The sequence below is a fragment of the Abramis brama genome, assembly GCF_963993115.1.
Source record: "Abramis brama genome assembly, chromosome: 24".
NCBI classification, from domain to species: Eukaryota; Metazoa; Chordata; class Actinopteri; order Cypriniformes; family Leuciscidae; genus Abramis; species Abramis brama.
In genome coordinates this window covers 14,667,729-14,685,829 of record NC_139986.1, presented here as the reverse complement: position 1 = coordinate 14,685,829, position 18,101 = coordinate 14,667,729, and the positions used below count along the sequence as shown (strand labels likewise).

General features: G+C 38.4%; 1 protein-coding gene across 2 annotated transcripts in view; it reads left to right on the top strand.

The window, feature by feature from the left end:
• rttn (rotatin) overlaps positions 1-18,101 on the top strand; it is a 60,603-nt gene that overhangs the window by 21,717 nt on the left and 20,785 nt on the right. For both annotated transcript variants that reach the window (XM_084103407.1, XM_084103406.1), the window contains exons 22-32: positions 84-180; positions 1,060-1,125; positions 1,296-1,487; positions 2,764-3,003; positions 4,146-4,290; positions 7,106-7,278; positions 10,760-10,979; positions 11,570-11,698; positions 12,174-12,284; positions 15,908-16,066; positions 17,994-18,071. In XM_084103407.1, coding sequence (XP_083959533.1) covers positions 84-180; positions 1,060-1,125; positions 1,296-1,487; positions 2,764-3,003; positions 4,146-4,290; positions 7,106-7,278; positions 10,760-10,979; positions 11,570-11,698; positions 12,174-12,284; positions 15,908-16,066; positions 17,994-18,071 — 1,610 coding nt within the window. The remainder of the gene's footprint in view (positions 1-83; positions 181-1,059; positions 1,126-1,295; positions 1,488-2,763; positions 3,004-4,145; positions 4,291-7,105; positions 7,279-10,759; positions 10,980-11,569; positions 11,699-12,173; positions 12,285-15,907; positions 16,067-17,993; positions 18,072-18,101) is intronic.

Genomic DNA, 18,101 nt, shown 5'->3' with positions numbered 1-18,101 from the left:
GCTGTACAATTCAAGCTACGACACATTTGTACATTTTAATGATTGCTTCCCTGGTCATTTCAATTTTCTTTTTTCTTTTGAAGCATCTCTGTTGATAAAGGAGAGTCAGGGTGATGTGAGCGAGGCTGCCTCATTGATGTGCATTCTGCTGTTTGATGAAATCGCACGAATGGACGTTTGGTAAGTTTTTTTTGTTGTTGTATGATCTCACACTCCATTGGTCGATATGTAAAATATCTGCAGCTGGTTTCATCAAACCCTGTCAGTTAAAAAAAACCCTGTAAAGCCAGCTTTCCACTATCTCTGATGTGTGAAACTTTGTATTACTAGCAGTTTATTGTCGCTTTAAGATGAATCACTTGTTGTATTCTTCAGTTGTATGTTTTGATAAAAGCGTCTGCTAAATTAATAAATGTAAAAGTAATGTAAATCTTCGACATTTACATACGATTGTCGCATTTCAACCCCTAGTGGCAGTCGCATGGAACTTTCAAATTAAACGTGAAGCAACCATTACCCTCTGCTTATTCGCCACGGTAAAATGAAGGATTTGAATGAATATAATAAATGTATGAATATACCCACACAAAACAAATGACCTCTAAATTCGTCTCAAAGAAAAACATAGTGGGTTTTCTGGGGCTAATCAACATAAATAATGATGAAATAATGATGAAATCACCTCGCATTCATAGTTTTTAGAATACATCACATCCGAAGCTCAAATCAGATCTGAAATTTCCACATACGCTATGCATATGTTCAGAACTCCATGAACCTCCCGTACTACTCTACATTGAAAATGAATGATTTCTGGTCTGTCGCTTGTCGGAGATAAAAAGTGGAAAGGCGGCTTAATAGTGATTACATTCTTATAATTATGAGTAAGGGTTTTGTTTAACTTAAAGAGATATTTCACCCAAAAATGAAAGTCAGTGGGGTCTAGTGTTGTTTTTGTCTCCAATGTCTTTCATAATGTAGATAAAAACCGTTGAAATATGGTAAAAACCAGAATGCTTTGGCTCGCGTTACATTTTATCATCTTTGTGCCATGATCAGGACTGACAAAGCTGGCTCAGACACAGGCCTGTCTTCCTTCTCACTGCCTGCTGCCATTATACGGAGGTAAATCACATCCATTACGACATTCTAGCTGTGCATTTAAAAGAAACAGCCGTTTAATTCCCCCATAACCTGACTTTCATAGGTGTCATGGGAAAATTAAATGTTGATTTAACTATTATTTGACAGATTAACTGTATATGAAATGTATTACATCTCATATTTTCTTACAGGTATAATCTTCCGTTCCAAGCGCCTTTACACCATGCAGTGAGTCCCTACTGTTCAGTTCTCCCTCCATATTCAGACCTGCTGAGTCTGAAGCCTGCCTGGGAAGCACTGCAGATCACCTGGAACACAGCATGGCATTCTGGGATTGATGGACTGCTAGAGCATCTGAGGGGGTTTAGGAGTGATGTACTGGAGTAAGTAGAATTTACTCGCATGCTTGCATAAGTTCATTGTGGTGAGTGTTTTAAGGGAAAATTTTATTTAAAGTGCCCCATTATGCTTTTTTTCAGATATTACGTTTCATGTTGTGTGTAATATAGCTGTTTGCGAATGTAAAATATCAAAGTGCATGTTAAATAGAGGTACTGAACCGATTTAGAACGGCCTGAAACGAGCCGTCAGTAATTCCAGCCTGTACTTCCTGTACGAACCCAAATAGGTTTGTAACATATTTGCATAATGTCAGCCTTTGGTCTTCATTGGTTGCATGTGAACAACATCTAATTTGACCCGCCCTAAAAAAATCTGTAGTTGTAGCTGAAGCCTGGAAAAGTTTGGTTTGCGCTGTTGACATGTTGGGACCGAATCCTTGATTGAACGGTTTCAGACACTGTGAGAAAAGAGGTGATGCTTCATGCTTCAATGTATATTATGAGAAAATTTAAGTGTCTTTGGACTTGGATGCATGTAACTTGGATGCCTGTTTTAGACCTCCAAAACAAGAATAGGAATCTTTAAAATAGCATAATAGGTGCACTTTTGACATTCTCAAAGCCTTTTATTTGTTTTCAAGCACTCAAATTGTATTGAGCACTAGGAGTTTTAGGCAGTAAATCTGGATCATCTTAAGAGTTAAGATAGATCGTTTTTTTTTTATTGCTGAACTGTTCGGAAACTTTTGCAGTAGAACTTAACGTCATTTTAATACACAGAAGCTGTTGATTTGTTACCAAGTATAAAATTATTACAGATCTGCTGATCTGCTGGCAGTAAACTTGTCTGGCCTCCCTAAAGGAATAAATGAAAAAATAAAAAATGTCATTATTTACGGTCGCTCCAAACCTCTATGCTGTAATTTATCTGTGGAAGAAATGTTTTTTTTTTTTTTTTTTAAGCTTTATGCTTCCGATACATAGTGACCATCTGTGCCAAACTTAAAAAAACAACAAGGTGCCATAAAAGTTGATTTGTGCACTGTTCCGAGTCTTCTGAAGCCATATGATAGTTTTGTGTGAGGATTCTGAGGAACCTAACAATTTAAGTTTTTAAAATAGTTATTCATTAATAATCATCACCGAGGCTCATATCTAACATGTTTGCATCCAGAATAATAAAAAAAAATGCTTACGACACATGCAAGAATTAGTGACATTTTAGCCTCAGTGACATCAACATGCCACGTGGGTTAGAGTGCTGAAAGGCTTAACTCTTTTCGTAACCCCTCGTTTTCTGCTTCCTCCTCACCCTAAGGTTTCATGGTGATCTGGTGCTGTCCGAATCTCAGGTGGTGGTGTTAAGAATAAGCAATATAAGGTCCGGGTTAGGGGACTGCATTCACGGGGTCCGTGATGCAAGCTCCCACAGCACCGTGACCTTTGCCTTGACCAGAATGCACCTTTACCTTTTCGCTGACCGCCTTGCACTCAAATCCACTGCCCAGAGCAGCAAGAACATCCTGCAAACCCTAAGCTGGCACAACGCTGTAGAGAGGTAAACACACTGTGTGTGATCTATACATTTATTTTCCGTATACCTCCAGATATGTGATTTGTGATCGCCAGGCATGACTTTGCATGAGTTTGATGGAGTGCGCCAGCATTACACAGCCTTAAACAATGAATGAGCTGACACCTTCAGACACGAAGCAGAACGATATTTTATCTTTGGCAAAAGAGAGCGTAGAAGTGACTCTGAAACTAAATATAGTACCATTCAAAAGTTTTGGGTCAGTAAGTTTTTTTTTTTTTTTTTTTTTTTTAAGAAATGTATTCAGCAAAGACACATTCAATCGATTAAAGGAATTTTTCACTTAAAAATGAAAATTCTGTCATCATTTACTCACCCTCAAGTTGTTTCAAACCTGTATGAATTTATTTCTTTTTTATTTTGAAGAATGTCGGTGACCAGACAGTTGATGGGCTTCATTGACTTCCATAGTAGGAAGAAAAAAAAAAAAACTATGGAAGTCAATGAAGCCCATCAACTGTTTGGTTGACATTCTTCAAAATAAAGAAGAAATAAATTCATACAGGTTTGAAACAACCTGAGGGTGAGTAAATGATGACGGAATGTTCCTTTAAACCTGTCCTAACCTGTTTCTAACCTGTTAAAAAGTTATCATGTAAAATATACACTACCATTCAAAATGTCTGGTCAGTACGATTTTTGTCAATACATATTGAGCAAGGATGAATTCAGTTGATTAAAAGTGACAGTAAATGCATTTATAATATTACAAAAGATTGTTTTTCTTAAAATGCTATTCTTTTGAACTTCCTGTTCATCAAATAATTCTGAAAAAATTATTCACAAAAATATTAAGCATCACAACTGTTTGAAAATAAGAAATAATTAGACAGTTAATGATTTGTGAGGGATCATGTGACACTGGAGATTTGACATCACAGCAATAACATACAATTTTAAAATCTATTAAAGAAAACAGTTGTTTTAAATTGCTTCTTTTTTTTTTTACAATATTGATGAAATTACTGTATTTTTCCTAAAAACACACATATATGCAATTATGCATTAGACATGCGCATAAGCGACTCCTTTCAAAAACATTTTAAAATCTTACCAACACCAAACTTTTGAATGCCAACATAATCCCTTTTTTTTTAACATAACAGATTTATTATGGTACGTCCAGCTTGCCATCAAGATGAGAGGCTCTTGGTGGACATTGTCTCATTCCTTAACACCTTCTTCAAGCAGAATCAGTCTGAATTGGATCACCAGGACCTAAAATGGCTCCTAGAATTACTCCTAAACCAGGTATTTCTGAATAAACCCGTGCCACAAACCACAGCCGTGTTGAATCCTTGATGGAGTGCTTTTATTTCTCTTTGGAGCCCTCGTAAAAACAATAAAGAGACTTATTGTACCTTGATAATTAAATTAGCTTACCCTCCTGCCTCAAATGAACACAGTGTGGTGTATTTATTAGGAGGAGCTGAAATAAATCGCACTGCGGAGCAATACAAATACATTAATGTTGAATTAACGCTTGTAACGGAGAGACGTTCTTCAGCTGTCATTGTTTTTGTTTCTCACACTGGGGAAGAATGGCTTTATTTACTAAAAGTCTATTCCTGCCTTACCTCACATTAATGTGTATGTATGTATGCAAACAAACCTGCCTTGACGCTTGACAGAGAACGCTGGGTTTGATGAAACGCCTGGTGGGGGAGGTGGTGAAATGCAGAGAGCATCCACAGTCGCTGGAGTGTTTCTCAAACATCTGTGCTGTCTAAATGAGAAACAGGCACAACCGTGTTTTTTCCAGTGGTGCCTGCTAAGACAAGCACATGCTTATTAATATCCTTTTGCACAAAATTTTGGTATGCTGCATCATTAGAGCTTTGGACATGAATGATTGCTCAAATTGTGTGGCTTACTGAAGAGGAGCGATTACTAAAAAAAAAAAAAAAAAAAAAAATCCCATAGACTTGCATTGAAAAAGGGCCACACAAATATCAAAGGAGAGGAATATCACAGAGAATTACGGGTGGGTTAAAAAGCAATCACTTCGTAATGTCTTAGCAAACACTTAAAAACCACACCGAACACCATAGCAACTACCTAGCAATTCTTTAGCAACCATCTCTAACCCCCTAGCAAATGACTAGCGATGCACAAGGAACCTTAGAAACCCTTTTCTTCTATACAAACCAAAACACCTAAGCAACCGCCCAGAACACCCAACAGCAACTTCCCAACTATTCCTGAGTAACCACCAAGACTACCAATCAGAACACCCACCACACACATTACACTTTTTTTTTTTTTTTTTTACCTGCCTAACAACCATTCTGAACATCCTAGCGATCTTCTAGTGGCCCTAGCATCTAGTGGTGCAACGGATCACTAAACTTACAGTTCGGATCATAGCACGTTTTTTTTAAATCACGGATCAGACAATTTTTCAGATCAGCAAAAAATAAATAAATAAATAAATAAATACACAAATTACAACCACAGATAAATGCAATATAACAAAATTACAAATTAAGTAAGGTCTAACAGTAGTTTTCAGGTACAGAAATGTAATCATTAAATGTAATATAGTGTTCACTGTATAAATTAAATATAGATTAATCTTTGTTAAAATGTCTTTAGTTGTTTTATTAACATTTAAATGGTTAGTTCACCCAAAAAATTTAAATGATCTCATAATTTACTCAGCCATCCTAGGTGTATATGACTAGGAAAAAAATATATTTAAGTTTATAAATGATAATAATTTGCTTCCGAAATAGAGTTCCGGCGGAAGAGTGACCTCTGACCCGACACATGACGTATGATGTAGGAGTATTGTAAGCTTAGGTGAGGGTAGACGCCTATCGCGGTTCAAAAAAATAGGACTGGGCAACAAACTCAAGCTCCTCCAACATTTCTCTTAAAATATTCTCGTTTTAGACTTCTAATTTGTGGCCGGTGTTTTGTTTTGCTCTATCCTCTGCGCTTCCGCGTTCGTCAATATGTCATGTGTCAGGTTACTCTTCTGCCGAAACTCTATTCTTGTACAGCCGTTAACTGAAGCCAGTGATTCTATTATAAATATGGATATTTTTCTTAAAAAAACACACTGCTTCACTTCAGAAGGCTTTTATTAACCCCCTGGAGCCATATGGATTACTTTTATGATGGATGGATGTGCTTTTTTGGGGCTTCAAAATCTCAGTTACTATTCACTTCTATTACAAAGCTCGGAAGAGCCAGGATATTTTTAATATAACTATATATAAATATAACTCAGATTGTGTTTGGCTGAAAGTAGAAAGATTTTTGGGTGAGCTAACCCTTTAATGACTTAGCAGCAGGTATTATATAGGTTGCTGTCACTTTAAGCCCCAATGAACAGATCCAATGTAATGATACACATTCAATGTTTACGAGAATACTTGCAGAGACGGGTATTTTACCATAATTTTATGTGTATGTGTCCGTTCAAGCGCAAGAAGATGTGAAAGAGGAATCAATTTGAATCAATCTGAAGGCTTCTGTGTGTGCGTGCATTGGGTGTGTGCAGCTGCACGCTCAGATAACAGCGCACAATTGAGTTCTCTTTCGCCTCTTGCGCTTGAATGGTTTAAAATCGCTTAAATGTCAAAATTGTCAAGAAAAGACGTGCAAATGATAAAGTTTCACTCGATGATGGTTAAACTTAGCAATTAATCCGCGAATCACATGCGTGACGAACCGTGGGGCCTGGTCCGTACGGATCACAGATCAACTGCGATCCGTTGCACCCTTACAAGCAACTAGCCAGAACACCCTAAAAATCACACAGAACACCCTAGCACAGCAACCACCCAAATATTATGACAGTGGCTTTAACATGGGGAACTCCGCACACATTTTCTTCAGAATGTATAAAATCTACTTTTGTCCCTGCTTATATGCAGGATTAAGATTTCTAGTGTTGCTGAATGAGGAATTTGTAATAAAGCTGCTATTTTTAGTATTCGTTCCTGTGGAGGATAAGGATTGGGTCATCAAATTGTGTTCAGCTGAATCAGGAGGTATAAGATGGCAGTAATTGACAGATCACATTGTTAAGTAGCTGTGTATTCGTGTGTGTGTGTAGGAGTCACACACCCTGCTGAACTTGTTGCTGAGTGCTGAACTGCAGACCCACACACAGATCCAGTCGCAGGGGGAAGCGGACAAGCTTCAGGCCCACCTCAGTCACCGGCTACAGAGAGAACTGACAGGCCTCTTCAACACTCTGCTGCTTCGAATGACACACACTCCTGACAGGTAACACACACACACAGTGGTGGGTGACGTGACTCACAGACACTGAATGAGTCACCCTCTCACACACACCAAATGACTCGCTTGGCTCATTTAACAACAGACCCACACTTACTGACTCACTCATATTCTTTAACACATGGAGTCAACCATCAGACCGCTCTATCTATAGAACAAACCCACACACACTGTGGCACCAGAGTACTGTCTTGGACCTAATTCCTGTTTGAAGGCTGTAGGAATTAAAGTTCTTCAGTATCTCCCTTGACTGTTAGGCCTTAATACACTACCAATCAAAAAATAGGGATCAGTAAGATTATTATTTATTTTTTTATTGTTTAAAGAATTCTCTTCTGCTCAGTAGAAAAACAGTAATATAAGCCATGGCCCCAGGAAGCTTCTAAAAACGTTTTTATTAAGTCAAATCAAGATATCACTTTTTGATAAAAGATCACTGGTCTTTTTTTTTCTATCAAGATGATTGGTTTGCAGGCTGCTGTGCATTTTAATTAAATCTTCAAATGTATTCAAGAGCCGTAGCAGCTATTGAGTTTAACATGCACCTGCGGTTAGTGAGGGTGCTAAAACACTCTGTCACATCTGTTTACTCCCCAAAACACACTCATTGAAACCATTTAGACCGACAAGGCAGATTTGTTATTCCTAAAACACTCTTCCTTTTCTCTCTGTACATGCATAAAATGTTTTGCTATCCTAATTAGGAGACTTCTGCTTCTACCTGCCATCTGGGGGGAAATACAAATCTAATGACGCTTTTGATTTAATCTTGTTATTTACGGAATGACTCTTCTGAAAACTCCATAAGGATCCGTAAATTGGAAACTCCCACTGTTAGTTGTTGATGTATCAAGGCCCTGTAATGCAAATCTGATCTACTAAGACATTTCCCTGCATGCATTTTCAGTTTATGAGCAGCAATCTAACATGTATCGTTTGTTCAGGGTGCTTGTTATGGTCCTTATATGTTATGATCGTTTAAGTTTGTAATTCTTCATAATACAAGAAACGTTATTTAAAATGGCATGAATATGTTTCTTTGCAAAAAATAAATAAAAAAGTATACTATAGGTTTAAACATGAAAGGAGTGGTCTGGTGTTGCAAAAAGAATAGAAAGCATCAATTATTTTAATTAACTAAAAAAAAACAAAAAACATTTTAATAGATAATTAAAATTAAAACACAATCAGGGCATTTAAAATCTGCAACTTTTTGGTTACCGGCCCTGGTACTACTCATACTACTAAGCTACATATATTATCAGTGTTGAAAACAGCATTTAAAAAAGAAATAAAGTCTTTTGTTACATTATAAATGTCTTGTTTATAAATAATTTATAAATTAGTCATTTTTGGTCAATATAATGCATCCTTGTTACATAAAAAAAAATCGTATTGACAAACTAATGAACGGTAGTGCATATAGTGCTTACGGTGGCCCATTAGTGCACGTCACAAAAAAACTGATACAGCAAACGCAAGTTAACAACATAGCGGAATCAAGCCACAAGACAACATAATCAAACCAGAACACAACGGATCAAGCCAGAACACAACAGATCAAGCTACAATGTAACGGATCAAGCCGCAACACAACGGATCAAGCCACAACACAATGGATCAAGCCGCAACACAACGGATCAAGCTGCAACACAACGAATCAAGCCGCAACACAACGAATCAAGCCGCAACACAACGGAATCAAGCCGCAATACAACGAATCAAGCCGCAACATAACGGAATCAAGCCGCAACATAACGGAATCAAGCCGCAACATAACGGAATCAAGCCGCAACATAACGGAATCAAGCCGCAACACAACGGATCAAGCCGCAACACAACGGATCAAGCCGCAACACAACGGATCAAGCCGCAACACAGCGAATCAAGCCGCAACACAACGGAATCAAGCCGCAACACAACGGAATCAAGCCGCAACACAACGAATCAAGCCGCAACATAACGGAATCAAGCCGCAACATAACGGAATCAAGCCGCAACATAACGGAATCAAGCCGCAACATAACGGAATCAAGCCGCAACACTACGGAATCAAGCCGCAACACAACGGAATCAAGCCGCAACACAACGGAATCAAGCCGCAACACAACGGATCAAGCCGCAACACAACGGATCAAGCCGCAACACAACGGATCAAGCCGCAACACAACGGATCAAGCCGCAACACAACGGATCAAGCCGCAACACAACGGATCAAGCCGCAACACAACGGATCAAGCCGCAACACAACGGATCAAGCCGCAACACAACGGATCAAGCCGCAACACAACGGAATCAAGCCGCAACACAACGAATCAAGCCGCAACATAACGGAATCAAGCCGCAACATAACGGAATCAAGCCGCAACATAACGGAATCAAGCCGCAACACAACGGAATCAAGCCGCAACACAACGAATCAAGCCGCAACATAACGGAATCAAGCCGCAACATAACGGAATCAAGCCGCAACATAACGGAATCAAGCCGCAACATAACGGAATCAAGCCGCAACATAACGGAATCAAGCCGCAACACAACGGATCAAGCCGCAACACAGCGAATCAAGCCGCAACACAACGGAATCAAGCCGCAACACAACGGAATCAAGCCGCAACACAACGAATCAAGCCGCAACATAACGGAATCAAGCCGCAACATAACGGAATCAAGCCGCAACATAACGGAATCAAGCCGCAACATAACGGAATCAAGCCGCAACATTACGGAATCAAGCCGCAACACAACGGAATCAAGCCGCAACACAACGGATCAAGCCGCAACACAACGGATCAAGCCGCAACACAACGGATCAAGCCGCAACACAACGGATCAAGCCGCAACACAACGGATCAAGCCGCAACACAACGGATCAAGCCGCAACACAACGGATCAAGCCGCAACACAACGGATCAAGCCGCAACACAACGGATCAAGCCGCAACACAACGGAATCAAGCCGCAACACAACGAATCAAGCCGCAACATAACGGAATCAAGCCGCAACATAACGGAATCAAGCCGCAACATAACGGAATCAAGCCGCAACACAACGGAATCAAGCCGCAACACAACGAATCAAGCCGCAACATAACGGAATCAAGCCGCAACATAACGGAATCAAGCCGCAACACAACAAAACAAACCACAACACAAATGATCATGTCGCAACACAACGGAATCAAGCCACAGCATACCGCAATCAAGCCACAACAGAAAAAACTTTTTTGGAGTGTGTAGCAGCCATCAAAATCAAAATTTGTTTATATTTACAAAATACAATTAAGTTGTTCAGTGAAAACTGAAAATCTTTGCACTTTTGTCAGTCAAATAAAGTTGAAAGAGAATTAACAAATTACAGATTCTTGATTTTAATTGCATTTTACAAAATGTCCCAACTTTTCTTGATTTGGGGTTGTATTATGATCACTCTGTTCCTCACTTTGCATTTTTCGTCTACTTTTAAGGGTGTGTGGGGTTCTGTCCGGACCGTTTGCTTCTGAGCTGTCTCTGCGCCTGCTACAGTGCCTGCGCTTGTCCGACGCTCCATGCTTCTACGGCCTGCCCTCTCTTGAGCGCACGCTCAGGACCATGGCCCATGTGACCGCCCTGCCCGGCTGGAGCACACACGCACACAGCATGGAGCCAAACACACTCTGCCTCAAATACCTCAGTGGCCTCTTGGAAGTATGCATACACACATGTTCTCAAGTGCCTCGGTCACACACTAGAATATATTTTGCGCAGATTATATACACGCTTCCTGTTTCTTTCATCCAGACAGAACACATTAAACGCACACTCACACGCAGGGTCCAAGATGTTCCCAAAAACTTGAGCATGAATCACTTCATACAAATCAGCCGAGTCTCAACTGTATCTCATATTTTTGCATCAATATTGCTCTATAACCTAATTAAACTCTTAACTTAAAGGAATAGTTCACTTAAAAATGAAAATGTTGTCATCATTTACTCACCCTCAAGTTGTTTCAAACCTGTATGAATTTCTTTCTTCTGCTGAACACAAAGGAAGATATTTTGAAGAATGTCGGTAACCAGATAGTTGATGGACCCCATTGACTTTAGTAGGAAAAAAAAAAAATACTATGGAAGTCAATGGGGTCCAGCAACTGTTTGGCATACTTGAATATACCTTGACATCTAGGTGGGTTAGTAAAAAAAAAACAGCAAATGAAAATATGTAATTGAAACACAAATTACCCCTATTTGTCTCCCAGACAGCTAATTATGATCGTGTTTGACTGCTCTTCCCAGGTCATCTCTTCATTCTACGTTGATTTGGGAGGAAACTCAATGTCCTTCATGGGCAAAGGAGTGACAAAAAATGCTGTTATCTGCCTGCTTCACCTGTCACATGAGATGATGAAAGAAACCAAAAATGAGGTCAGAAACGCCTTTGCAATTGAAAATTATATCAAAAGGCTTTGAAACTGACACAAGGGGGTGCTAACACTTCTTCTAATCAATTTAGTGAACATGATATTGGTCGATTATATTGTTTTATAACTAGAAACCTGTTTAAGGGATAGTTCACCCAAAAATGAAAATTCTGTCATCATTTACTCCCCCTCATGTTGTTCCAAATCGGTACGAGTTTCTTTCTTCTGATGAACATAAAAGAAGATATTATGAAGAATGTTGGTAACCAAATTCTTCAAAATATTTCTTCTTTTATGTTCATCAGAAGACATAAACTCATACCGATTTGGAACAACATGAGGGGGAGTAAATGATGACAGAATTTTCATTTTTAAGTGAACTATCCCTTTAATACTAAGTTTGATCATTATACTACCAATTAAGTATCGGTTACATTAGTACAGCAGTTTTACGCTCCACGCTTTGTGTGTTGTTTAAGGACTGGATATCTTTGTGGTCTTTGGGGCGTGAGCAAAGTTCTGATGAGCAGAGTGCCGCCCAGCTTGGCTTGGCCTGGTTAATTCCCCTGTGGGTGGACCGAGACCCTGAGGTGAGACCTTCACGTCTAAAATAAACATTGGGACTATATTGTTTTGAATAGTTGACATGAAATACTTTTTGGAAGTTTACATCTCCTGTGTTGTGACATGCTAAGTTTAATCTAAAACAGTTTTTGTTAATTATTTTATTCTCATTATGAATGCAGCTTTCCTGTATACATTAATTGAGGGACTACATTGATTTTTTTTAATTTTTTTTAATATAAATACACCATATGACCATTTAAAATGAACTAATGGGGAAGTTAACTTTTTGGGGTTTTTTTCTTTCTATTTATTAACATTTTGAATTCGCTTAGTTTTATATATTTTTTTATAGTATATATTTTTAGTCATTTTATGTGCTTTTGTCATTCTTAATTTCTATTTTTTTTAACATATTTATTACCTTTATTTAACCAGAAAAAAGCAGCAGCACAATTAACAAGGTTGCAGACATAAAAACATATAACATATAACATCAACATATAACATATAACAATTTATGCCGGTAATAAATAGTGAGTTACAAGGTCATAAAATGAAATCAAAGTTTCATATATATTTGTCACAAGCGATAAACAACAGCAAGGATCGTCCGAATAGTCAGTCATAACATCTACAGCCAGTTTGTGTAGCCTCCATGTCATTTAAAAGTAATTTAAAATCAACCAATGAAACCGGCTCCTTAAAGGACAAATCCAGTGAAAAATGAACCTGGGGTTAATTAACACATGGTTACCGAGTCGATCGTTCCCTGCGATGCGTTTTCATGAAAATCGAATGTAAAGAGTAGCTCATAACACTAGTATATGGGGCACAGAGTAAGTAAAAGTAAATCGCTAGTTAATACCACTAACAAGGCTCAAAATAGCCTCACACTAACACGGTAGCATAATGAGGGTCCCTACATGCAAACCGAAGCATTGAGAACTTTGTACTGTAAGTGTACAGACAGTTTAATAAGAAGATACTTTATAAAGACAGTACATTACACGTTTACATGCAGGAGCCATCTTGGAAAACAGTCTCGACTAATCGAGCCACGAACGCCGTGCTAAGTGAGCTTGTTGATAGGAATTACGTTTGTGAAATCTAACGTAGCACGGCGTTCGTGGCTCGATTAGTCGAGACTGTTTTCCAAGATGGCTCCTGCATGTAAACGCGTAATGTACTGTCTTTATAAAGTATCTTCTTATTAAACTGTCTGTACACTTACAAAGTTCTCAATGCTTCGGTTTGCATGTAGGGACCCTCATTATGCTACCGTGTTAGTGTGAGGCTATTTTGAGCCTTGTTAGTGGTATTAACTAGCGATTTACTTTTACTTACTCTGTGCCCCATATACTAGTGTTAAGAGCTAATCTGTTTTTAAAGATAAAACTCTTTACATTCGATTTTCATGAAAACGCATCGCAGGGAACGATCGACTTGGTAACCATGTGTTAATTAACCCCAGGTTCATTTTTCACTGGATTTGTCCTTTAAGATTCAGGACATTTTGCAGCCCCTTTTCCCAATTCGGTCCGGACTTGAGGGACAGATAAAAATAATAAGTCCTCAGAACGAAGACAATATCTACCTGTACCTTTCTTTTTGATGTAAGATTGAAGGTATAGAGGAAGCAGACCAAGAATAGCTTTGTAGATAAAAATGTACCAATGATTAAGTCTACGGGTGGACAATGCAGACCAACCAACCCGATCATACAAAATACAGTGATGAGTAAGTGCTCTAAAGTTTGTGATAAACCTAAGAGCTCCGTGATAAACAGTATCCAACTATTTCAAGCTTGTAATGGACGCATGTAAATAACATCGCCATAGTCCAGCACTGACATGAAAGTGGCAGCAACAAGCCTCCTTTTGGCCTCAAAGGAAAAACAGGACTTGTTTCTAAAATAAAAACCCAGTTTCAGCTTCAGTTTTTTTTACCAACTGCTGAATGTGAGGTTTAAAAGAGAGTGAATCATCAATTAGGATACCAAGATACTTGTACTGAGATACAGACTCAATCTCGGAGCCCTGAGTAGTAGTGATAGGTAGAAGGTTCCGTGACTTTGATTTTGCACTGGAAAACCACATAAGTTTTGTTTTGTCGTCATTCAAAACAAGTTTTAAATCGGACAAGGTACGTTGTACAGTATCAAAAGCAAGTTGTAGCTGACAAAGAGCTTGGTTTGGAGTTGATGCAGAGCAGTATATCACAGTATCATCGACATAGAAATGAAAATTTGCGTTGGAGACATTTTGATCAAGATTGTAGATGTATAATATAAATAGGAGTGGTCCCAGCACTGACCCCTGGGGCACACCCTTAAATATACTAAGAGGGCTTATTTAGCTTTAATTTATTTTTATTTCAGTTTTAGCATTAGCAATTTTAGTACCATAACTTAAGCTTATTTCTATTTTATTTTATGACAGCATCATTTAAATTAAATTCAATAAACAACACTGCCAGTTAAAGAACATGATATATTTTCCCATATACATTTATATAAATTTTAAACCTAAAATTATTTTGACAAAAGTCCATGGACATGAAATACATGAAAGTTGAATGAGCAAAGTTCTGATGAGCAGAGTGCCGCCCAGCTTGGCTTTGCCTGGTTAATTCCCCTGTGGGTGGACCGAGACCCTGAGGTGAGACCTTCACGTCTAAAATAAACATTGGGACTATACAACATGAAGTATTGTTTTGAATAGTTGACATGAAATACTTTTTGGAGGTTTATATCTCCTGTGTTGTGACATGCTAAGTTTAATCTAAAACAGTTTTTGCTAATTATTTTATTCTCATTATGAATGCAGATTTCCTGTATACATGTTAATTGAGAGACTACATTGATTATTTTATTTTTATTTATTTTTTACACCCTGGGACCATTTAAAATGAACTAATGGGGAAGTTAACTTTTTTGTATTATTTTGTATTTTTTTTTCAATTTATTAACATTTTGAATTAGCTTAGTTTTATATTTTCAGTTTTCATTTTAGTTTTAGTAATTTTATGTGCTTTTGTCATTCTTAAAATTTCTATTTAGCTTTAATTTATTTTTATTTCAGTTTTAGTATTAGTAATTTTAGTACCATAACTTAGCTTATTTCAGTTAGTTGTCAAAGCAAATTTCTATTTTATTTTATGACAGCATCATTTAATTTAAATTCAATAAACAACACTGCCAGTTAAAGAACATGATATATTTTCCCATATGCATTTATGTAAATTTTAAACCTAAAATTATTTTGACAAAAGTCCATGGACATGAAATACATGAAAGTTGAATCAGCTACCCACAGATTTTTTCAGTTGTGTTAAAAGATGTACATTCACTGTACATTGGCGCTGAATGCAATCATAGTCTATGTAAAATTATTATATATGTGTCTGTAATTGTGATGATAACCTTATCTAGCAATTTGTGTGCCTTGGCCTTCTATTTTGGATGGTTTTCCCAAGTACCCGTGCATGTCCAGGCCTCCCTCAGATCAGCAGATGCTGAGCACTGAAAATAATGGGCATGATAAACACAAATTTGTGCCAGTGCTACATGCCAAAGAGCCCATGGCAGTTAGCACTGCCAAGCACATGTGCAGGGTCTGAGCACGAGTGTGTGTTTGTCTGGCTCTAGGTGCGCTGTGCCAGCCTGGCTGTGGGTGCGGCTCTGAGTTCACTGGAGAGAGGGTGTGTGGCGCTGTCAGAGAGTTGCCAGAACATTTTAGGCGGCCTGTGGGCCACGGTACTCAACATCCTGCTGGAGAGACAGGAGTGCAGTATGGTGCGCCGAGAGGTGAGTCCATCCAGCTACAGCTTGAACACAACACAAAAAACTGAATGTTTACCCCGACTGAGTCTAGAGACCAGCACTCTGACCGCTCACTGGCCATCTGATGCATATTGGACTCAAAAAATCAAAAGTGCTTGTTGAAATCACCAGTTCAAAACTGACAGGCTCATTTTTCTTTGTGGCACAATTTATTCCAGATAAACCCGCCCTAGGTCACATATAATGAAATTAGTGAGGGCTAATGTAAATCCAGCCGGTTGTTACTCCACTTTGTGTCAGGGTCCTGATCACCATGTCAGGGTTTCATTTGCTATAACAACCAACTGGATGTACATTATCTCGCTTATTACACAGCTACTTGCCTCATAAGTGAGTAAGTAGACATGAAATATTGATTTGAGTTGAAATATTTTATTAGCTCGCCTCATTAAATGCAAATCCTCAAAGAAAACCATTTCTTATTAAGCAGATTTGAGCCTAGATGAACAAACAAAATGGACATGTAAGGGATAATGTCATGTCACTTATTATATAGCTTTTCACCATATAAATAATGACAGGGACATGAAATATTGATTTGAGAAGAAACTGCTTTAATGGATTATAAGATGATAAACTGTTAAGATTTTACAGTGTGCAAAACAATCACAAGAAGATCACTTCAACAATATTACTGTTGGCCTACTATTAATACAGAAGTCCTTTGGTTTCATTTTACAGTAAATACAGTCGATACTCGATGACTGAGGTGCAAGATGGCACCAGATATGTTGAAATGAAACGAGAGAGAGCACATCTGTGGTGTGATACGAGAGACATGAAAGAAGCGCTGGCCTCTAATTTTCGGATGTATTAGACAATGTTTACTTTATGGTGTTTGTCATACCTGCAAACTCTTTGCATTTCAGTGAGGGAAGTTTTGATGCCATTATCTTATCCATATAATGCCTAAAAAAGTAGTGTTTATAAGAGCAGTTCTGCTTTGTTCACAGGGGTAACAGTTAAATTTTTACTGCTCCATAAGGGCCATCTGTCAAAGAGTGAATTTGCATTTTCATTCAAAGCATCTGCCGTTTTTGTTCAGAGCCCAATGTGAAGATTGACCCATATTTTTACACAGCTTACACTGGAATGTAAGGCTGAAATGTTAGGTTTATAATTTTATAAAACTAGTTTTTGTCAAAACTTGGCAATGTTATTCCCCAATTTGAGCTGGGAACAGAAATGTTATACCCCTCACGAACGACTACCGCACAAACATAAACAAAACACAATGTAAAATAGTCCAGGCCTGGTCCTCTCTCGTCCTTCACTGTCTTCACTCCTCCTTTTCCATCCGGAGCTCCTCCGTGAGACACTTGAGGACGCTCATTAGAAATCACACCACTGGCCTCGCTCTGTTCCCACGGCTCTTGGCTCACACCTTGCAGATACCCAGTTATTGGGGAATGTCACACCTGACCAATCAGAACCAAGCATTTCAGAGAGCCGTGTAATAAAGTGCGCTTACTAGCTTTACAAATCAATCAGACGGCCACTTCCTGTATAAATGGGCGGTTCTCGGTTAGAATAAGCTGCAATGATGATTAGACTTAGTTGCAAGACAGAAAGGGTCCGGAAGTCATGTTATTTCAGATCTGTGATCGATTTCTGAATGTTTTATTATTAGTACAGGTTTCGAACTAGGCGTATTTGACCAGGAAGAGAGGGAAAAAAAGAGGTTAAACCCATATATACACAGTGGCACTACACAGAAAAGAATCTTAACTATTCCTCAGTCACAGTTTAAAAGGAATGTGTTTGCATTTCTCTCTTTTGAAGGAATTTGCTTGCTTTCTGCGATTCCACTGAGAATTCAACCAGCATGCATTTCCATTAATTTGCAAGAAGATGGCAGTGTTTCTGACTTTTATGTTTTTCTTCCCTATAGGCAGCGTTTATTTTGCAAAACCTCCTTGTGATGCCAATGCCTGCTAATGCAGAAGAGGCCAAAGAGTGTGCCTGGCAGGTATGTTTACATGAGAATAAACTTTCAGAA